This window comes from Bacillus rossius, chromosome 5, assembly GCF_032445375.1.
Source record: "Bacillus rossius redtenbacheri isolate Brsri chromosome 5, Brsri_v3, whole genome shotgun sequence".
Lineage (NCBI taxonomy): Eukaryota > Metazoa > Arthropoda > Insecta > Phasmatodea > Bacillidae > Bacillus > Bacillus rossius.
Window position 1 is genome coordinate 71,255,405 of NC_086333.1, and position 24,461 is coordinate 71,279,865.

At 35.4% G+C, this 24,461-nt stretch overlaps 1 protein-coding gene across 3 annotated transcripts in view; it reads right to left on the minus strand.

Moving 5' to 3' along the window:
• LOC134531990 (uncharacterized) overlaps positions 1-24,461 on the minus strand; it is a 99,354-nt gene that overhangs the window by 50,320 nt on the left and 24,573 nt on the right. For all 3 annotated transcript variants that reach the window (XM_063368097.1, XM_063368098.1, XM_063368096.1), the window contains exons 8-11: positions 22,377-22,494; positions 20,217-20,483; positions 14,549-14,730; positions 3,832-3,997 (exon numbers count right to left, since the gene is read on the minus strand). In XM_063368097.1, the coding sequence (XP_063224167.1) occupies positions 3,832-3,997; positions 14,549-14,730; positions 20,217-20,483; positions 22,377-22,494 (733 nt within the window). The remainder of the gene's footprint in view (positions 1-3,831; positions 3,998-14,548; positions 14,731-20,216; positions 20,484-22,376; positions 22,495-24,461) is intronic.

Genomic DNA, 24,461 nt, shown 5'->3' on the forward strand with positions numbered 1-24,461 from the left:
TAATTCTTACGCCTCCTTCCATGTATCTGTTCTGGAAGAAGATTTTAGTAGAATTAATAATATTGTTTTTTGGCCCAGTGGCTGTTTAATCAGTCCTTTCTTTGGAAAACTGCATCAAGACCAAATTGTTAGTACTAATTCATCTCCTGAAGCTCTCGGTAATTCTACCCAATTACCTCCAAGTTCCTGCAGTACATCGTCACCTTTTATGCCAGCAACTTCTATGCCAGGGCCTGGAGGAGTGCTTCCTACTCACTTCCCAGTGAATGCCCAATCTTAATGAATGGGAAATTGCATATCAGAATGTTAGAGGACTTAGAACAAAATCAGTTGAATTCTTTGATAATCTTATTAATACTCAGTATGACATAATCTGTCTAACAGAAACTTGGTTCAACGAAAGATGTATCAATGCTCATTATTTCACCGATAATTATTCTATTTTTAGAACTGATAGGGATCCGCTACTCTCATCAATGGAACGTGGTGGCGGAGTGTTGATCGCAGTGAACAAACATAAATTCCCTTCTGTTCAGCTAATTCAATTATATGACTATCGTGGAGTAGAAGCCGTATGGATTAATATTAAAATTGCCTTTAATAAGTACTTAACATTGGGTAATATTTATCTTCCTCCAACTACATCACCTAATCTATTCACATTGTATTTTGAAGCTCTTGAACAAAAACTCGTTAATTCTCATGATAATGTGATTATCTTAGGTGACTTCAATGTACCTGGGATAGATTGGAAAGGAAATCACTATTTCAATATTGCCCGTGCACATGTCAGATCCAAGGCTCAGTGCCTGCTTGATTTCATATCTAATTTGGATTTATTTCAGCACAACCTAATACAATCTTCCAATAATCTTCTAGATCTTTGTATTTCTAATCTATCCCATTGTGTGGTTGAAAAAGCTGTTGAATCTCTGGTCAAAGAGGATATCTATCATCCTACCCTACTTATTAAACTACTTATTGAGGCAACCTCACACAATTTTACTCCAGATTCTATTTTCAGAAACTACAAAGCTGGTGATTACTTAAGCCTTTATAACTCTCTAAAAACCCACAATTGGGATGAATATTATAACACCACTGATGTAGATGCTCTTGTAGATCAACTTACATCTTGTATCTGTGATAAAATCAATACTCACATTCCATTATCCACACGTAAGGCCTCTAAACATCCTTATTGGTTCTCTGGTGAATTAATTCATGCCTTAAAATCTAAAAAACACTTTCATAAACTCTATAAAAGAAACAATAATACTCAGTATTACCTTCTTTTCTCTAAATATAGAGCAATAGTTAAAAATCTTATTAAGCGTGATAAAACTAATTGGAATCGTAGTATCAATAATAAGGTTAAGAATAACCCTAAAAAATTCTGGAGATATGTCAATGTTATGAAAAATGGTTATAGTGAATCCCATTCTCTTAATGTCAATGGTGATATCTGTAATGATCCTGGTATTCTTTCTAATGTCTTTGCTAAGTACTTTGCTAGTGTATATGTACCATCCACCAACCACCCTCGTATCATTGATCCCGATATTATTCACGATTCAATTCCTGTATCATTCTTATCAGAAAGCCAGGTCTTATGGGGAATTAAATCATTAAAACCAACTATGTCTACTGGTCCTGACGGTATACCAAATTTCATTATTAAAGGCTGCTCTTTTATTCTAATGCCTCTATTGTTGCATCTATTTAATACAAGTCTAAAATCACAAGTATTTCCCACTAAATGGAAAATAGCTAAGGTTATTCCCATACATAAAAAGGGTAGTAAACTCAGTGTATTTAATTATAGGCCTATATCATTATTAAATGGCTTTACTAAAATCTTTGAAAAAATAATATTTAAACATATTAACTTTCCAATAAACAACAGATTAGCTCCTAATCAGCATGGCTTTAGAAATAGTATGACAACTTCTACTAATCTTCTCTCATTTATTAATCCTATATACAATAAAGTTACAACAAGGGGGCAGGTTGATGCATGTTATTTTGATCTGGCTAAAGCCTTTGATACTGTCAATCACTCCATTTTACTAGCTAAACTTTCTAACTTCGGTCTCTGTAATAATTATATAACCTGGTTTACTAGTTACCTTAAAGATAGATGTTTCTTTGTTTCACTTAATAAAAAAACTTCTACTTTATATCATGCTACTTCTGGTGTGCCTCAAGGGGGTACTTTATCTCCCTTATTATTCAATATTTATATCAATGATATTTTTAAAGTTCTTCATCATACTACTGGTTTTCTGTTTGCTGATGATCTTAAAATATCCAGAGAAATTTCCTCCTTAAATGACTGTCTGCTTCTTCAATCTGATATTACTGAAATTGATAATTGGTGCAAAATGAATTTAGTTTCACTTAACAAAGATAAAACAAAAATTATTTCTTTCACAAGGAAAATTCATCCAGTTAAATATGATTATTTTCTTGACAACTCAAAAATTTCCAAATCTCTTAGTATAAAAGATCTTGGTGTTATTCTTGATTCCAAACTATTATTTCATCAACATGTTAATTCTTTAGTATCCTTTTCCCGTAGAACCTTATATTTAATAAATTATATAACTTACTATGCATCTAATATTGAATCCATTCTTACTCTTTATTTGTCCTTAGTTAGAAGTAAACTCGAATATTGCTCAGTTATCTGGAACAGTATTAACACCACCGACAGTGACAAAATTGAATCCATACAAAATAAATTTTTCAAAATAATTAGTTCTAGACACCATCAATTACCCAAATTAGAATCTCTTTCAAATCGTCGCATCCATCTGGATGCCCTGTTTGTGTTTAAGTGCTATAGTTCAAAAATTAATTGCTTATACTTACTTGATAACTCTGGTATTCGAGTCCCGCAGTTCAAAAGCCGCCTTCGATCCCTATTATGTTCCTTACACAATAATAATGATTTAATTTACAGACTTATCTCAAATTTCAATAAATATGAAAATTTTATTAAAAACTTCAAATTTTAATTTTTATGATTACCCTAATATTCTGAGTAATTTTATAATCCTGTTTATTCTTCCAATTTTAGATCAATTAGTTAAAATTATCTCAGTTGCTGTTTTGTTTTGTTTTGTTTGTTATTGTGTCGTCCTTTATTTTCCTGTGTAGGTTGTATTTATTCGCTTGTATGTGTCGTCTTTTATTATCCTGTTTATGTTGTATTTATTCGCTTGTATGTGTCGTGTTTGTATTACTTGTTCTGTGCACACCTCTAAAGCTTCGGCTGTTGGTGTGCATGTCACAAATTTTAATAAATAAATAATAATAAATAAAAATAAATATATCTACTATTTGAAACATTCCCTTTTTAATAAGGTGTAGCCTACTGTCAAATAAACTAAATGTATTTTGTCGACTGCATGTGTAAGAGGCATTAATAGAGACCCGGAAATATCGCAGATTCTTCTGGCCTCAGGATAGAATTCAAAGTTATAGATGTGCTCGACCCATGTTTACTTTCCCATTGGTTGATTTCTTATCGAGAACATTTTTATCCTTGATATTTGGCACTACCTAATTCACTTACTTCCTCCTAGCTTGACATCGTTGGCTCACGGTCGTAGAGGGGCGTGTCCAAACAACTGCGGTCCAATCATGAACACAGTGCGAGAGTGTGAAGGTTTGCATTCTAGCTTGCGACTAAATGAATCCGCGAAATTTCAGGGTCTCTAGGCGTTAAAGTATATGGATTTGTTTGTTCACTCTAACTGGAACACATAATGACTGATGTTGGGGTTGACTTGGAAAGTGACGATGAATGTGGAGAAGGAAACCGACTGAGGTGGTCAATGTTGTCTTTGAGGCTCTGCGCGCGCTCCCAGCCCCACGCGTGGAGCAGCGACAGAAGCCGGAAGTCCGACGCATTGTCGCTGGAGCCGAGGAACACGTCCGGCGAGTAGCAGTACTCCAGCATCAGGTTCAGCAGGAATTTCTTGCGCTCCGTCTGGTCAAACAATTCGTCACAAAAACTATTTTTCAAGTTCAATGAATCATGGTTTAATCTTTTTAATTAATACTACAAACAACCATCTCAATAGTGACCAAATTTTAAAGACATAACAGATAATAAAACTGCATGTAAACAAGTAATTCCTCCCATTAAAATGTGCTAGGTGATGAGATGTTACTGTTACTGGTTGTTTGCTGTTAGGTTAGCTGGATGTTCAAAAAAAATAATGCTTGAAATCTAAAATCTAAAATTTTAATGTTTGGAAAATATAAGTAGTTTCACGATCAATTAGGTAATTTCCACTATTTATATTTACGGTTTTTTTTCATAACCTCAAATAGCGACAAAACACGGTAACGTTCGCCGCCATAGATAAGCTCCAAAATACGGCAATCTTACTACTCACTTGCCGATGTTTCGTTAATTTTCCGCTGTAGGCTCTTCATTTTTACAATAACTATATAAAATCATAGGTGAGGTCTTTGTTTGTGATGCACACAACTGTATAGACATCTATGGACATATTTCTCTTGTTTACATCACAATCGTGCACATAAATACGTTTGATGTTTATTTTTTATGTCTGAAAACTGAAAAGGTTATCAGAAATATGTACTGTTTCGTGTTTCTTAGATTTCAAAATGTTAATTAAAAATTATGTCAATGGGCAGATAATTCATTTTGCACAACAAATAATGCAGTAATTTGTAACCTGCACATGTGTTCATGACCATGTAAATGACCGGACTCGAAGTTACAACAACGCCGGTTCCGGTTCCTTAATGCCGAGAACCGCTGAAAATTAGAACCGAGAACCGGGACCGACCCATCCCTAATTTAAATGTACTTCAAACGTACAGTAGAATCTCGTTATAGCGAGCACGGTAATAGCGAGAACACGGCTATAACGAGGTATTTTTGAGGAATTTACGGCGTGATCACTTGAAGCGCGCTTTTGTTATTTGTCTGCTTTATCTCCACCCCTCTCGCTCGCCATTAGACATCTTGCCGTTGACGCCTGTCACATTCTTCAGCCGTGCAGTCGCCACCTAAGTGCGTGGCTTTAAAAATAGAATCCCGTCCTTTCTTTCTTTTATCAAACTTCCGTTAGTTATATAAGCCGTGTGAAGACAAAGTTTGAGATTGAAACAGAACCAACGTAAGAAAGTATTTTTTACAAATTAGAAATATGTATGTTTTTGTTTTTATAATCGCGTATTTTCACGTTTTTTGTTGTTGTTATCTTAAGAGATAATATTTAAAAAGCCGCTCTAATGAGATTTAATTGTTTCTTGGTTAACAAAAACTATTAATTATCAAATATTGTTAATTGTTTATATTCTATTTATTATTATTTACGCGACGTCATACTGTACGCGTACGCAATACGACTGGATTCGTTGCTGCAACATAACATAGCATGTTATGCGGTATCAGAAGTAACGAGTAACGTAACGATAGTAACGAGTACTAATTGTTATAGTAACGAATACATACGTGTACGCATTTTTTCGTTGCTTTTACACCTCTAGTAGGCACTACCGTATTTATTTCCGAATCGCTAGGGCAGTTTTCTTGTAACTTTTGTTTCGGTCAGTTGTTGGGGTATCTGTCCGGGAAAAGGGTGGTAATGGTTTAAGTTTAATCCCAAATTTATTTTCTAAAAAAGTTCACAGGTTTCTTTAAATGAAAAAAAGTATAGTTTTCCATCGACTATTACGTTTGAGGCGTACGTGCGTTGCCGCAGCCGCACTCCTGCTTTTTTGTAAGGAATTAAATCGTCGCGCTACACTAGCACCACCTGTTAGCAACATCCCGAACCAACATGGCCGCCAGCAGACAGCCCGCGTCGACGATAGATAGCAGGACAATGCTGCGTCGGCCGCGGGCTGAGATGCTATACTTACGTGGCGTGGTAGGGTATTCTGGTTATTTTGACGCAATCGGTGATCGCATCCATACTTATGGGGTATTGTTTTAAAGAGAATTCACACATCTGCTCAGAGAAATTAAGATTTCGTTAATATAACCTGTTATTTTCCAATTATACAGGTTTAACACACTTTTTATGCTATTTTCGGTTAATTTTTATTTTTTGGGGGCCAAAATTTGTCCAATTCGGTTATAGCGAGGACACGGTTATAGCGAGGATCAAACCCGGAACCGTGACACCTCGCTATAACGGGACTCTAGTGTATTTAGATACGTATTTGTACTGTAAATTTATTTTGAACATGAGTAATGTCTTGATTAAAACAGTAGTCAGCAATCACACTTACCTATTTGGAAAACAAATTACTTTTATTAAAATACTCTCTTATGGAAAAAAAGTATGTGACTAGCACGGTTTGGTTAGCACTCTGTTTACTGGAACAAATTAGGGCATTACTTGGAGGGACGGGTGTAAGTTTTTGTCTCTAATAATCGGGATAAAAAAAATTCAATCAGTTTTTTTTTATTGCTTTAACCGTGTTTTCTGGTTATCTGTGGACCACTTTCCAGTTGTTACCCCTGGATAATCGGGAGTCTATTGTATTTATAATTAAAGTGAAACTATAAACTGAAGTGATGCATCCAAAAAAAGTTTACTTTTTTTCCTAAAATGAATATTTTGTTTATATTTATCAAGCTCTGCATTATTTTAAAGAAATTTACATATTGTAATGAGAACACATGACTTTGCTTGTTATAGAGGTAAATGTTTACAAAATACTGGCAAGTACTGAAGGACTCACTCCCTTTTTTTTTAATTATAAGGTGTTTATGAACGTATTTGCTTCCTGCTCACACTTACATTCACCTTCTACCAAATAAAATCTCCAAAACATCAATATTTTTTTTTCTTCAGCAATTTGTACACCTATGCTATTTTTATTGCATTATAGAATATGTAGATATAATTTTGCTGGGCATTGCCTAACTTTGTACTGCTGCTATTAGTAATGAGCTGTATTACTGTAAAAATTAAGTAATGACATTGATATTTCGAAAATAAATACGTAAGTACGTCTGTAAAATTTGACGTAAATGTGCACAATATTGTCGCGGGTTGAAATTTTGCAGGGTTGTTGAAATCAAATTTAGGGACTTTACTGACGGGACTCTGGGCTGGCTGCTCTGTTCACTCGTCAGCGCAAGTGGCGTGACCATGTAATTGGGGCACGGGGCCGGCGCGGCGCGCTGCGGGCTTGCAGAATTTTGTTTGTTTGTTTGGCCGCACGCTGGCGCAGCCACGGGCCGCAGTTACTGGGGCGCGCTGTCGTAACAAGCCGCGCGGTGTGGCCTGCACATTGGGGTAGAGGGGGGGGTAGTCTTCCCAGATGTTCTAGTTAGTTGTTTAGTAAATTTGACTTCAATAACGAGCTTTTGTTATGGTAGGCGCGGCAGGGCGCGCGAATTTAAGCGCAAGTGATTGGTGACTCGGGGCTCACTCAGGCGGAGGCTATGCGTCTCACCTGTGGTCACGAGTTGTTAGTTCGTTCGTGATGTAGGAATTCAAGCTTTCGGGCGGAAGCTATGGCCGACGCCAGAGGCCACGAGTCGTTTAATTTAAGTTAGGTCATAATGTAGTCATCTTCAAGCTTTCGGGCGGAGGCAATGGCCCTTGTCACTAGTCGTTTAGTTATAATTTTTTAAAATGTAATGTTCGTTCGGATTTTAAGGGCAGGAGAGGCCCCTACGTTAGTTTTAAGTAATCGATCAAGAAAGGCTTTTCGGAAAATGTGAGTATGGACTTATCTTTGTTTTAATTTTAAGTATTAATTATGATTTGAGGTATTCGGAAGGACTAGGGAAGTGTTTAGTGAAGTTCTCTCATTCTCTCTCTTGTAAGGTCGTTCAATCGTTAAGGAAGTAAAGAGATTATTGTTTTAAATTGTAATCCCGCTATTTAAATGTTCTTTAAAATGATGTTGAGTATTTGACTTTAAGAATAAAATAATTTTAATTAAGTATTATGTTATTTTGCAAAATCTCCTTAGTTCAGCTCTCACCAGACATCCTGTACGGGATGACGAACCTATGATCCTAGGTACAGTAAAGTATTTTATGAAGTTAAGACTAGTTGATGCCAAGCGAGTTGTTTCTATGTAAAGAGCTACGATTCTCGCCCCCCCCTCTGAAGGTGGCACGTGACAGAAATGGTGGAGGCGCCGGGTAGGTTCTATTTCTGGAGAGAGAGAGAGGTAGATTTTTATGTTTATTATTAAGTTAGTTTCAGCTTCTGATAGCAGGTTATTAAGAGTTTACTTGAGGAGAGGATTACGGAATTTTAGTCTATAGTGGAGGAAGTCTTTGAGATTTTTTTTTTGACGTAACAGATGTTTATTTGAGGATACTTGTAAGGATAAAGTTTATAGTGATAAGTTGTTTTAAGTCGTTGAATTTATTGTAGATTTATATCGGGGATTATTACGTGAGGAGAATACGTTATAAGTTAAATGCTTATTAGAGATAATGCAAGTGGTTTAATTTAATTGAAGTTCATTTTAAGATTGTAGGTTAAGAGAATTATAATTTAAAATAAAGTTTTTTGTCGTAAATAGGAATTATTTTCAAGAGAAGTTTGTTTTGTTTTCGTGCGCGTAGGAGACGAGACGTACGAATTAAATCAGTCGAGGGAAGGATAAACGTTAGAAAGGAATTAAAGAGAAAACGAGAGTTTATGTAAAAGAGAGTTATAGAATTTATAGTGATGTTTTGTTTTAATTAGAAAAATGTTGAGAGTTGTTTCAGAACGACACGTCAGTGGACGTGGCAGAGTGAACACGTGACTGGGAGGTGCTGAGACCTAGCGGAGAACGGAGGAACCGCAAGCGAGGGTTGGCGCACCTGATGGAATTCGGTGACGTCACGGGCTCATACGGAGACGTGGACGGCCGTGACCTTGTTTTGATCAGCTGTACGGTAACTTAGCGATAAGAAAATAGACTATTGGTTAAATAAATTTAAATTTAAGTGTGTTTTAGGAGAAGAGGAACTTTCAGTATGTAAGTAATTTAATTTAAGAAGTGTATGATGTATAGGCTAGAAGTGTTTCGTTGTAAGTTGTTTATGTTTTTGTTAGTTAAATTCTACCTCGGTTTTAAAAATATTTTTTTGGGATTTGTAAACATTATTAAGGAGGTACACTATAAAATCGATAAGCATTAAGAAAACTGGGAAGGCTAGATTTTGTGTGTAGAGGGAATTTACTCCAAAAGAACAGAGAGACAAAATTAATGTTTTCATTAGGGCGAGGGACCCTAAGGTGAGGCGTTGTGTCCCTGGGAAGAAAGGGAATTGTAGCGCAGACCATAGGAGATGGGCTGACTACGGAATTAAGGGTCAGGAGAATCCTGAGAGTTGTGAGTAGTTTGGGGCAGGAGTTCCCCATGGTAGTACCGAAGTGGCTATCCTGTATGGGATAGGGTACCATTTCAATGAAGTTTGTTGGTGGGGTTAGAGCCCCCTGTGTAGTGGGCCTATAGCAGATAGGCACTACAGTGAAATTTTTGGTTATTTTGTGAGGTAAATTCCCTGGAGGTTAAGTAAGATTGGATTCAGTTAGGAAGGAGGGAAATGAGAAACATTGCTGTAGAGAGTTAGTGTACTTGCCTAATGTGAAATTGAATTTTACTAAATTAATTTAGGAGAAAGTTTTGTTCGGTAAATAAATAATAATGGAAGATAGCTAGATAATTAATTAATTTTTTTTGAGTAAGGTGTTTTAAGTAATGAAATAAAATAAGGTGAAGTAATTTGAATAATTGGGGAGGAGTTTCTTTAAGAGTTTAGATAATTGTTTTTGAATTTATTGAGATATTCAGCCAGTGGAGTTTGAGTGTGAGAGATACAGTGAGATTTTAAGGAAATCGGTTGTTTATTAATTAGGACAAATGAGATTTTATGATTAAGAGTCAGTAAGCATAGTTAAAATTTACGACATGATATTTGTTGACAGTTTACAGTTATTAAGGAGAAAACAGAGTAATCTATTTATTTTTATTTTAATGGTTTGAAGATAAGATTATGAATTTTTTTTGGAAGTTTCTTTGGCATGTTGGAATAATTTTTTTTGATTTTTAGAATTTACAGAGAAAATTTAATTGATTTACATTAGTTTGGAAGTATGGAGGTTTAGTGTTCGATTAGCCCTAACTTGATGGTCGGATCCCAAAAGAATGCCGTAAAACCGATAGCCAATTGAGAGGAATGCGGTAGGCGCTTGTGTAGAGAGGGGTTGTGGGAAAACTCCTTGGGACTGATGGCAGATCAGGGGCCCTAAATAGTGTGTGATGCTGTAAAACCAGTGCAGAGAAAGCCTGGTATGCTTAAATTTTTGGGCACAGGTTATGTAAACCTGGGGTTCCATGGGATTTAGTCATGTTAGCTGCTGTGAGACATTAAGATTTCCAGGCTCCATAGTAAATTCAATGTAAATTTTTGTTTTCTTAAAATAATAAATTTGTTTTTAATTTATTTGAGATATTTGATTTGTAACAGTGAATACAGACCCCGAGGAATAAGAGTTGTCATGCTGTGAGAGGAGAAGGTGGTAGGCCTAAAAGGGTACAGGCACCACAGAGGTTATGTGCATTGCATAATTTAAATATAAGGAAACTTGAGAATTTGAAATTTTGTTGTTGGTTTGTACACCCATAAGAAGAGTATAGGCAGAATTTTTATTGTTATGAGATGTCTAATTTAATTGAAAAGAAGAAAGTTTAAAGATGCAAGGTAACATTATTATTGTAATAATTGAAAGAGATTAAGAGGTAGAGAGAAATAGGCAGTTTTTGTTTGTAAGTACTAAAGTTTACAAATAGAAATTTAGTAACTAAGAATGAATAATAAGTTAAGTCTAGTGTAAAAGTTTTTTTTAAGTTTGTTAAGTTAAGAGTCACAAGTAAATTTTTTTTAGAGAGAATGTCTTTGATAGGAAGTATTAGAAACTTATGGGAATTTTAGGGTAACATAAATAATGTAGGTAATGAATAATAAATAGATGGTAGGTCTTAAGTTAGGAATAACATTTGAAGCAGAATTTAATTAAGAAGAAGGAAAATAAATAGGCCTAATGAAAAGAACAAAAAAGGATTTTATGGTAAAGCATTTTTTTTAAGTAATAAACAATGAATAATAATGTTGTTTCAGGGTAATGTGTACTAATAATACAATTTTTTTTTTAGGACCAAAGAACAGGAATTATGTAATTTAAATTAACATGTATTTTTGAAACTGTTACAGATTCCTTAAGATGAGCTGAGCAGCAGTCCAGTTTACAAGATGACAAGAGTTCGAGAGACAAGATACAAGATCACTGAAACAAGAGCCAAGACTGAAGATTCAAGAGAAGAGAAAGCTGGCAGCCATGGACTTACAAGTGGAGATTAATAAGGTCATGTAAAGTTTTATTTTTTTTTATGGAAGACAGTAACTGGAGTTTTTTTTTGTTATAAACATTATTTACAGAACTTTTTAGGTTATAGTAATGTAATGGAACTAGTGAGTTGTGGTAGCTGTCAAAAAGAACTAATACCTTAAGTTTAATTTTTAAAGTTAATTTTCTTAATTTACAGAGGGATTAGTAGTTTTTTTTAAACCTTATTTAGGTTGGAATTTAAATACAATAGCTTATTATAAATGTGTACGAACAGTTCAAGTTCACAGTACTGATAGGTAGGTCAGATGATCTTATTGATTTTGATGATTTGTTGTTTTGAGTTGATTTTTAAGTGTTGTGAATTAGACAATGAAATAGTTCTGAAAACTTAAATTATTTCAAGCTAAGAAATAGTAAATTTAATTGTAACTCGAAGGACACCAGAATGTAAATTTGTTTTGAATTAGTAATGTTTGAAAATTTTATACTTTACAAGAAAGGTTATAAACAAACAGATCGGATGGAACAAGGATGCAGTAAATCACAATTTCATTTAGAATTATTGATTAGCTTTTGAGGTTATGAAGTAAAAGTAATTATAGTTTAAAAGTTTGAATAAAAAAAAAATGTTTTTTTTTATTTGTTTGAAATAGAAAGTTTAAAAGTTAATTAGTCATGATCTAGGTGGGTGATGGGGTGGGAATTGGCCACTCTTTTTCCCTATAACCTCCCTAACATGGCCTTCTATTACAACTAACAGAAATAAAGAAGAAGAAAAATGAAGAATTATTAGTTAGAATGTTTCTTTCATGAAGATACCTGATGAACTTTTACTGTTTGGAAGAATAGAAGCAAGGTTAGTCAGATATTTTTACTCAGAAGAAGAAGAAGATAAAGCAGTTTTATGACTCGACAAGCCAGAGATTGGTGTTTCCCCTCTGCGCTTCTATTGACTACGTTGTTTACTCTCATGGGATAGCTGGTTCGGCACCATGGAGAGAGATTGGTGGGCATTGTGGTTGCCCCCAGAAGAAAAGAAGAGTAGAAGAGGTTATGGGTGGGTCATGTGAACTGACCTTCAACCCAGTTACTTCGTGGGGACTATTTGCTGTATAGAGAAGATCAAGACTCAAGAGTTAGGGAAAATCATTGGAGGTCATGTTTCCCTTCCTTAAGTTTTTCCTATCAAATTATTTGCCTGATTAGATTATGCTAAGGGTGGGATACTTTATGTTAGCAGTTGAATTAATTAATTTTTTTTTTTGTGTGTTTGCATCCTTGCCCATCGATTGCAGTTTAGTAGTTAGTTTTGTATTTGTCAGGCGTGATGGTAATGCCTGTTGATGATGTTTCAGAATTGTAATCTGTTCGTGATGAGGATGGCACAACTCCGAAGCAGATGTGGGGAGAAGTTGTGAGCTGCCCTGGAAGCCAGTCCAGTAGCTGTTGGAGTTGAGTGGTGTTTGCTGATGGCCAGCCCAGGGAGCTACTCTTCTCGACAACACTGACTTCGAGGAGTTGCACCAACCTTCACGAGATAAGAGTTTAATTAATTGAAACACTGTAAGGACACTTAATTTTTTTTGAAGAACGAAAGAAGTATGGTAATAAACGGAAACTGAAAAAAAAAAAAATAATAATAATTATCAAGAATTTGCACATTGTTTAACGAATACTGAGAAACTAAGAACATTAATTTAATTTGTAAAGAGAGCTTCACTAACAGAACAATTTTTTTTAGAATTGAGAACTCGAGCCTCTGAAGGTTCCTGTGAGAACAAACCAGATAAAAGTTTTACATTTAATTTTATGAATACTTGTTGTTTTAAAATAAATCTTATGCAGAATCTAGATGTATGTTCAGACAGCAAGGAACTAAGAAAATTATTATTTTTGTGAAATGAGGAATTTATAGTTATGGTTTAATGGAAAAAGACAATTTGTAATTTTGAGGTAGCTCGATGGGGCTCGAGCTCTGTGAGGGGAGGGTTATGTCGCGGGTTGAAATTTTGCAGGGTTGTTGAAATCAAATTTAGGGACTTTACTGACGGGACTCTGGGCTGGCTGCTCTGTTCACTCGTCAGCGCAAGTGGCGTGACCATGTAATTGGGGCACGGGGCCGGCGCGGCGCGCTGCGGGCTTGCAGAATTTTGTTTGTTTGTTTGGCCGCACGCTGGCGCAGCCACGGGCCGCAGTTACTGGGGCGCGCTGTCGTAACAAGCCGCGCGGTGTGGCCTGCACATTGGGGTAGAGGGGGGGGTAGTCTTCCCAGATGTTCTAGTTAGTTGTTTAGTAAATTTGACTTCAATAACGAGCTTTTGTTATGGTAGGCGCGGCAGGGCGCGCGAATTTAAGCGCAAGTGATTGGTGACTCGGGGCTCACTCAGGCGGAGGCTATGCGTCTCACCTGTGGTCACGAGTTGTTAGTTCGTTCGTGATGTAGGAATTCAAGCTTTCGGGCGGAAGCTATGGCCGACGCCAGAGGCCACGAGTCGTTTAATTTAAGTTAGGTCATAATGTAGTCATCTTCAAGCTTTCGGGCGGAGGCAATGGCCCTTGTCACTAGTCGTTTAGTTATAATTTTTTAAAATGTAATGTTCGTTCGGATTTTAAGGGCAGGAGAGGCCCCTACGTTAGTTTTAAGTAATCGATCAAGAAAGGCTTTTCGGAAAATGTGAGTATGGACTTATCTTTGTTTTAATTTTAAGTATTAATTATGATTTGAGGTATTCGGAAGGACTAGGGAAGTGTTTAGTGAAGTTCTCTCATTCTCTCTCTTGTAAGGTCGTTCAATCGTTAAGGAAGTAAAGAGATTATTGTTTTAAATTGTAATCCCGCTATTTAAATGTTCTTTAAAATGATGTTGAGTATTTGACTTTAAGAATAAAATAATTTTAATTAAGTATTATGTTATTTTGCAAAATCTCCTTAGTTCAGCTCTCACCAGACATCCTGTACGGGATGACGAACCTATGATCCTAGGTACAGTAAAGTATTTTATGAAGTTAAGACTAGTTGATGCCAAGCGAGTTGTTTCTATGTAAAGAGCTACGATTCTCGCCCCCCCCTCTGAAGGTGGCACGTGACAATATTTGGGGGCAATCTCCCTACTCAATTTGTGGCACATAAAATAAATTCCCAAATGCATGACTCTGGTAAAGACAACCCAGGCTCGTGCTCACCTCCGTCTGGGGCAGCTCGTCGCACCCTATCGTCGGCTGCAGGCTGGCGTCCACGCACCGGGCAACCAGACCAGGGTCCGCGAGACAGGTGGGCCCCCGGGAGAGGATCTCCGACACCAGGGTCCTCTGCACGCCCTCGCACCAGCCCTTCTCCACGCCATCCGGCATGAGGGCCAGCCACTCTGCAGGCCAGCGAGGCACGGCCTCATTCACTCCACACATTCATTAGGGAAGTGTCAATATCGAAATACACATTACTTATACTACATTTCTATGAAAACACAGGAATATCCATTTTTACATTCTAGAATATGAATATCAAAATTCAAATAGCATTGGTGAGAAAAAAAATTATGTATTTTTAAACATTTTTATGATACATAGTTCAAAAGATCATACATTCCGCATTACAAATTTCCGTGTTCAAACAGAGGTTATCGTATCTTTGATTAGATCAAAACCATCACAAAATTTCATAACATAACGTTAAAAGTCATCAAATTCCACATTGAATATTTCAGTGTTTTATCAGTGGTTATCATATATTTGGTGCATTCAAAATTGCAACATAACCGTTGAAATTATCAAATTGGAACATTCAATTGATTTCATTTCATAGTTAATTGATATAAATGCCACCAGTGAGGCATCAAAATATCAGTCAGCATATACACAACGCAAGCCAACCACATGATCGTTGAGCAAATGAGACTGACAAAGAGCGTAAACACCATTTAAAAAAATTGAATAAGTATTTCTCAAGCACGATCACTATGACTCCAGAAAAAGGATACAGTCAAGATCGACTCGTTCAGTTGAATCCTACACACAAAATAATTTGGAACTGCGACAAAACAGACTGCCAAGCATAACATTACGACATAAACGTTTGGCATTCAGATATAATCCAACAGTCGATTAAGCGGTGGATGTATTGGTCGACTTTGGAACAATGAGCACTGTTTGTCAACATTGTAATGCTTTGAGATTTCCACATGAACCACCAGGATTATGTTGTGCAAGCGGAAATGAAAATTACTAGTGGTGCACCGATGCGGATACCGATGAATCGTAATCGGCGATTATGGGTACTTACCGATTAATCGTAATCGGCGATTATCTTAACGATTACTTTGCCGATTATCTACGTCCCGGCGTAATTAAATAGTTTTTTATCGTGTAATATTTCGTTACACATTTTAGGACGAAATACGGTAATATTTGTATATATTACAAAATTCATCTAACTCCGTCATATCAAGATTACAGATATTTCGTTAAGTTTAATAAATCTCATTGCCACGAACAATAAAAAATACATTTTTCCTACACGTTTATTTACGTTTCTTCTTTTGTTCTGTCTTTTGTTTAGTGGCCTTGTACATTACCTATAGCCAGAGACGTAAAATAGATGGCACGCAATCAAAATACCACAAGCAGTTGCAGTGGATTCTATGACAATCGATCTTTTCGAGTCGTAGTAGCGGTTCAAAATCGTGGTCCCGATACCTTTCAGAGTTTATCACTGCGTTTTACAAACTCGTTATGGTCGTCTTTGGTAACATTATCCGTTGTTGTGTTATTTGTATGTGACGTGAAAAATGAAAAAGTATTTATAATTTTATACATTCAGTCAACATTAATAAAATCACATGTGCTACAATTTTTTTTTGAGTCATTTTTATATAATTATAGTGAGATGGCGACTAGGGAGAAAAAAAGTGAAGTGTGGAAACATTTTTCTATAAACTCAAGTGAACAAAATATAGCAACATGTTTACATTGTTAAACGGTAATTTCTCGATGCAACCTTATGTGATAGTCGATAATAATGCTAGTTTTCCGCAACAAAAACTTACCCACTGTAAATTACAATTATTAGATTGTAGTTAAAGTTGTTTACAATAACAAATATAAATAGAAGTTAATTTAATTTACACTTTGCAATGACTTAATAGTGTATTTTATATATTTTTATACTGTTGTTATAACTGTATTCTCAATTTTACCTAACTGTTATTAAATTCACATGGGAATAAAAATTTTTGTGTGCATTATTACACTTAAAAAAATTTGTTCATTATAATCGGTAACTGAATCTGTATCTGCCGATTATTGCTCTCATTATCAGTAATCGAATCGGTAATCGGTAAAGTCATATCGGTGCACCACTAAAAATTACCACAATTAACACCACTAGAGCCTCCGGCATCATTGCTTTCTGGCCAAGAACCTCTATCACATTTCTTGCAGAATATACAAAAGTAAAACAAATCCTTCCAAATGACACTGTTTGGGACGAATATCATCGAAGAAAAAAAAATTTCAAGCAAAATTTTCAAGTAAATTCTTTTTCGATTGCATCACCCATCATATACACGAAAACACAGCACACAACGTTTTACCTAGGCTCATAAATCAAGTATTTGTTTACTATTTTACAGATTCAAGGACAAATTCATCATCATGCAGGAGCACTGTTGCCGTGAGTGAATGGTGATTACAATTTTCTTCAGATATTTAAAAACGGAGAACATTTTCGCGGTATCCATTTTGCTATAACTCGCCACTAGATAACGATTGCCACGGGTAAACAGAAAATCATAGGTCATGGACATACAAACAGCAATTGTGTGTCATTCTCTACCTCCACCACACTGTCATATAGTGCTATCCATTTTGCTTAAACTCGCAGATAATATATATCACCCTGCGTTCAGCCCGGGCAATGCCAGGTACTGCAGCTAGTACCGTATTGGTCCGAATATAAGGCGACCATTTTTACATAAACGAGAGATGCAAAAATTGGAAGTCGCCTTATTTTCGCACCCAAGACGTCAGAACCGCAAACATTAGTTCCAAGCTGAAAGCTACAGTAGAAACATTGTTTAACAAAACGTTCACGATTTTTTATATTAACTAAAACTTTGTTACCTCACACGGTAAAAACAATAAATCCACCTAATATTGCAGTAATTTACAATTGTTTGAAGTTGAAAATTAAAATATTTGTTCTTGAGTAAAAACGTGAATGTTGAAGCATCTCAAAATGGCAACCTTTTATTTCACAATTCATATTTGTACTTTGTGTACAATCGCGTGTTAACATTTACGGTAATTTATCTTCAGATTTTTAACTGAAATATTTGTACTAAAATATCACAGTTATTTTCAGAACGATTGTTTACGTTTACAAACATTTCGGATGTAATGTATGGAAATTCACGGCTGCCAACTGTCTTTCCACAATATTTCTTTGTTGTAAAACGAACATTGCCGAACACGCTCGAAGACGCCATATTAACAGGAATTTGGTACGTTGCTTCAAAAGCTATTTTAATAATCCACTCTTTATTTATGTAAAAACCTTTCATAATTATAATAGATTATTCTTTCAAATTCATAGAACAGACTCTCTCTGTCAGAGAGTAATATGGACAAATATACGCGGTCACGTAACCGAAGTTATTCATGGCCGTATGCTTCATCATGTCAGCTAGCCACTTGTTTTGTTCCGGCAAGATGCATTATTTGTTTGCTTTTTTTACGTTAAACACACTACTAAATAGTAATACACCTTGTTCTGTGGTAATACGTAGCTTAAGTCAAACGGAAAGTTAAATGCTGTATTTTAAGAGTGATTAATAGCCATTGTAAAAATTTTAAATTCGTAGATACAGTAAACTGTGAAAAATCAACAATCACACATCGGTGGAACGGCGGGGAACGAGCTCTAGACAAATAAACAGCTCTGAAGATGACAATTATGCAGCTTCATTAGAGTAAACACGAAAAAATTTCTAGTGTAATATTTAAAAGTGTAAATATTTTCTAATTGTTTTCTTTTGACTTTTAGGGTAGGCCATTCAAACTTATTTTAAATAAGTAAAGTGATAAATATAAATTAATTGTTATACATAAATGCAAAAACGATTTATCAACACAAAATGTATGTCTAATGAATTTTCACATTAATTTCTACCAAAAATTATTTTTACATTTGTTTGGCCTCCTGAAACTGCAGGTCGCCTTATATTCGGGGTCGCCTTATATTCGGGCCAATACGGTATATACAGTCAAACCTCATTAATACGAATCCGCTTAGTACGAAATTCCCGTTTATGCGAAGTACTTTCACAGTCCCGGAAAATTAAGTATGATTTCCTATGTTATTCAGTACTTTTAATACGAAATACGGTTAATATGAATTACGAAGTTGTTTTGATCCCTCAAGTAGCTGTTAACGTGTATAAGTAAACGGTTAATACGAATTTCACCGCCGAAGTCTAAAGTAAATCGTCTTCATAACCGTCATGTATCCTAGAGCGCAAAATGGTCGAAAAACAAGATGAAAAGTTCAACTCTAGTGGCGATGTTAGTAACTAAACTAGAAAATATGCCATGTTGTAAACGGAAAACGAAAAGGAAAGAACTCTATACCTTATTAATATTAGTCGTCGGAAGTGTACATACGTAGAAGTTTAAACAATCTATGGAAAAAAGTTCTGATATTTTCCATTGTTCACGCACGTGTATCTTAACCTCAATTTTGAGTGTTTGTTGTTTTGTGAAACGTAAACGCAACGAACTTACACTCACTGCAAGTTAAAGTTAAAATTATCGAAGAAGTAGACAATGGAGAGAGAACGAAAACTGAAATTGCAAGAGAATTCAACATCCCGCAATCGTGGTTTTCGACAATATTAAAAAATCGTGAAAAGATTGAATCGGCTTTTGCGAGTTCGTGCAGATTATCAACAAGAAAACGAATGCGGGGCCCAAAACATCATGAAATGGAAGCTACATTGTTGCAGTGGTTTTAAGAAATGCGTGCAGCAAACTTGCCAATTTCTGGACCTATGATTCAGAAGAAGACAGACTACCTAGCATTGAGGTTAGGAATTTGAGACTTCAAGTTCAGCAATGGTTGGCTACAACGGTTTAAGGATCGCAACAATCTTGTTGGCAGAACTATGTGTAGGGAGTCGGCAGCAGTATATATGACCAAAGTTAAATGTGGTAAACAATGCCTATAAGAAAAAGATAGTGAAAACCAGAATTGATGCTTTTTTTTAAACCAAATGTTTGAATTGAAAATGTGTCATGAATGCAAGTTTATTGAAGTTTGTATTATGATTTATTCTTTAAGTGTTGCATTGTGTTTGTTTTCTTCAGTGTTTACATATTGTCATGCATGTAGTGAAGCCAGCTTATACTACCAACGGTGTGTATAATTTTCTTTATAATTGTAAATATAGGCATTTAAAGTTCAATAAATTTTTTTTTGTCATGATATCCCAATAGTTTGGTTAATACAAACCCTCGTTATTACAAAGTGCTAAAATATGGTCCCTTCAGGTTTGTAATAATGAGGTTTGACTGTATATTAAAAGAATAATATTTTGGGGGATGCTATTAGAATAAGTACAAAGATACACATATGTAAGGCTAGTTAACTTTTGCCAGTATTGAATTTTTTTTTAATTTACTGATTTTACTTCAATATTTTTCTTAGAATCTTTCATCATTGAATCCAGAATTTTTTACTTCAAATCCCGAATAGTGGAGATACGGTAGGATTCGAGGATTCAATGATCCAACCGGCCCATCCCCATCAAACAGTAATCAAGCGCTGGTGTCGCTCGCTCTCCGGACGTGAGCCACTCACGGAAGGACAGGGCGTGCGGGGAGAGGTGCTTGTCGAGCCGCTGGAGCGTGGCGAAGTGCCGCAGGGACCCCGGCGGGACGGCCAGCGCCAGGGCGCCGTCCGGGACGGGGAACGCCACGCACGACCGCTGCATGCGGTCCTCCTCCGTGCAGCGGTGCTCCTTGAGCCACTCGTTCATGTCGAACAGGTGGGCGTGCGTGGTGACGCGCCCGCCCTTCCGCTTCTCCCACGCGAACACCGCGAGGCTCAGGTCCGCCTCCTCCGACCCTGTGCACCCAAAAACATCCGCTCGAGACATGATCGGTAGCGACAGGAAAAACCTTGCAGATTCATTTCAAGACAGGCTAGAAATTATAAATTCCCATACCTTGGTGCTAGGTCGCTCAAGATATGATCAGTAGAGACAGGAAATAATTGCAGATTCATCTCGTGACAGGCTAGAATTTATAAATTCCCATACCTTGGTGCTAGGTCCACGAATAGGCTCACAGATCATGCGGAATACTGTTGGCCAGTTGAAAACACTCGACCAGAAAATTTTCCATTTAGAGGCTGATGACTGATGATGTCTCATAAGTAGAGACAAGATTTTTATGATGGTGTTATTTCGTCAATTTCATTTTTAAAACAGGATATTTTTGTGCTATTGTTTTTATTTTCATACAGTGTCTTTATTCATTAAAATAAGTATATTATACAAAAAAATATGAATCTAAAAATTTTCTTAATATTTTTTTTTATCAAAACAGTCATCTTTTATCTGACACATTATGCACTTATAGCATAAAATCTTTAGTTCATAATAAGCATGTTTAAAACAGAACTACTGAGAAAAATAAGAAAAAAATTGCAAATTTTTATGTTTAAAAAATGTGCCAACCTTTAATGTCAAAACGTATTCGTATTAATTTTTTTCCCAATCCAAGTACATATAGTTCATTCATTACTTTTATTCATTTACTATGATAAAAATTAACATTTTTTTTTAATTTGAGGTAATTTTTGCCAAACTACTAACTGATTTCAATTTTTTGTTACATTTCAGTGCCAAATTGTGTATTAAACTTGCATTTCAGTGTTATGTATATGTTGTGTTGACATGTTTTGCTGTGTTATTTTGATTTTATCGCAATTCACCATATAATCTTCTCTCTCCTAAGTCACCAGCCAATGAACGGGTGACATTTTCACCATAAGCACAGGATAATGGAGGTCACTGTCCCCGGCCCCCCGAAAAAATTTTTTTACATCCTGATGATTGAAAAATTTTTTATAAATAATTTGAAATTTAATTAGTTTTCCAATCAAATAATTTTTTTTTGGTTATTCATTACCAGCAAATACAGAAAGTTGGTATCAAACCCAAAAAAAAAAATAATAAAACAATGCAACGTGTATTAAGCCAAGAAGATTGAGCAATCCTGATTTGTTTTCTGCAACATACAACTACACACATGCTTTATAATGTAACAAATCTGTCAATGATCTGAAACACTGTGTTTTCATGTATGTTATCAGTTGGATCAGCAAAACCATTTCTAAATTTTAATTTGTTATAAATTTCAATTATAAAAATTGGTATATTTGTTTTGCAATTTATGTAATATCACAGGTTATAGGGAAATTATATTTCGTTACATTTTATTATGGTAAAAATTTGTATTTGTATACACAATTTTTTTCTTGTATCTTTATTTTTTTTAATTAGTTTCAACATTTAATATTAAAAAAAGAACAAAGCAAAGAAAAAAATTACAATACAGCTTTTTTTTTTAAGAATTTTGAAATTAACAATTTAAGAAAAACTGAAGTTCATAATTGATTTCCGGCTCAACTCCATCTCACTGGTTCAGTTAGTAGATGAAGGTATCCTGCACCTAGTTTCATAACTTTTCATAATTGCGAAATTTGTGAAAGCATCCATTTCAGCAATTGTCATTGTCATTCTTGCCTTCTTGCTTTAGGAGAGGTGTTCAGTTTTTTGTCTTTCTCTAGATACGTAACTTACATTACAGTGGCTGAAGAACACAAATTAAAATGAATAAGATTAGTCAGGATTTATCACATTCATATGAGTTTGGCTACATCATTCTAACATGTTACACATCATTACCTGCAAAAAAATTTTTAAAAAATGAGAAAATCAGTAAATTCCAGTACCTTGAATTCTAACTGTCTCCTTGACTCTGTCCAGGCAGTAGCAGTCGAGAAAACAAGCCTTTTCTCCTGGCCCTAGGGCCATGTCACACACCGACAGCTCCAACGCACTGACGAACCCCTGCAACACAAGAGAAAATTGCATTTATCGAGATCTTTGTAAAAACATCATCTCATAACTTATAAGCAGAGGCAAGATTCTATGGTGAAAAGAAGTGATGGCCCGAATATCAATTTCCTCGAATCCCAAAGAATACTTTAAATATACCCCTCGAAACCAAATCTAAATCTCAATAAATAAAATAAAAATTTAATAAATAAAAATATATATTGCAACTCAAAAACCAAATAAAGAAACATAAATATTAATTCCATATTCTATAGATTGGCAGAAAATGTGTTTATAATATACTGAACTAAAATATGGTTTACCTGGCTGCCGTTAATGATGAAAACAGGTGAACTACTAAGGTTTAAAAGAAAATATGAGCTCATTTTGTCACATTTCACAATTAGCATTTTTAACAAATTTCACTTTTTTTCATGAAAAGGATTGGAATCCTCTGCATATTGCGGTCAGCTAAAATTTTTTGGCTCAATAAGTAAAATAGTGGGTTCCGAGAAATAAAGCAAATAAATAACTTAAGCCAAAGGTTGGTTATGTTATGTTAGATAACTAAAAAAAATTATTATTTTTTTGCGAAATTAAATATTTTAACAGTTCGACATATTACAATTGCCATTTAATGACTTAACCTACCAATTTAAATTTTGTCTCACTTCTCAAATAGCAGCTACACTACATTTTTACAATTTCCTTTCCCTACATATTTATGTGATATAAAAAATGTATTTAGTAGGATTCCAATCATTCTATTCTAATTCAATATTCATATCTGAGAATAATTAGGTAGTCATATTTGATTCAAATTAAAAAGCTGATATTCGCAAAATGCCTAAAACTAACCAATACCAAATGACTACAAAACTAGATTTTAAAATTGGTGATCTATTCTTGTCGTATGTGTTTTTTAATTGCAAATCAACTATGGAAAATTACTGAAGAATGAATGTTGCTGATATTTAAAAAAAACCTTCAATGAATATAATGTCATACAGGCCTACTAGTCAACACAATTTGCTGTACTAACTACAGTAGAGCTTCATTATAAAGAACATGAAGGGACCAAAATTATGGCAGTTTGTTATAATGAAGTTCTTTATACCGAAATCACAATGATTGCCTGATTTGGGGTTTTTAACATAACTCGATCTTGTTAAAAAACAAAGTAGAAAATCTAATACCAATATCAGTGGTACAAGCATCAATTACTTTAACAGCTATACTTTGGGATCAAGATACATACATACTACATACATACTAGTATGTATATGTACAATACAGAAATTGTTGGATTTGTAAATAGTGCTTACCCTAGATTTATGTTAACTAATTCAAGTGTTGGACGCTTCAAAATTCAAATATGGCGCCATTTCGCTGCCATTAACTCAAGCGATCCTGGTGGCCATCAGGAAAGACTCAGTGGTTCGTCTGGTACCGGCGTCATCGGACGTCCGGCTATCGTTTTTGACTTTCATGTTATCTGGTAACAGTTTCAGTACGAAATATTTGGTCCTCCGGGCCGGATCAATCCGCTAACCGCGATTACTGAGCTATCGGGCTCAGTTCTAGTTACGTGGAGAGATTCGGAGTGTTTGTTTGCGTCGTTCATTGTACCGAGTCTCCTTTGTCCGTCGTTGCCCCGCCATAAAAACGTGAACGGGTTATCATCTTAATGTGCTATTAGCTTCCAGTGGAAGGGAAGATAACAACTGAGTGCGTAAGGGAAGATAAGAACTGAGTGCGTAAGGGAAGATAAAAATGCCTTTATCACACTGACGGTGTTGGTGCTGACGAAGCCTTGGTGTTGGTGCTGACGAAGCCTTTTGTGTCGTGCCGCACTATTATTTTTTATCTTTCCACGGTAACCAGATACTGATAATGACCGGTCTGCTATAAGATTGCGTGTTTTCTAAGACTGGCGGTGAAATATGACTTTGAATTATTAAGTAGACCGTTAACATAGA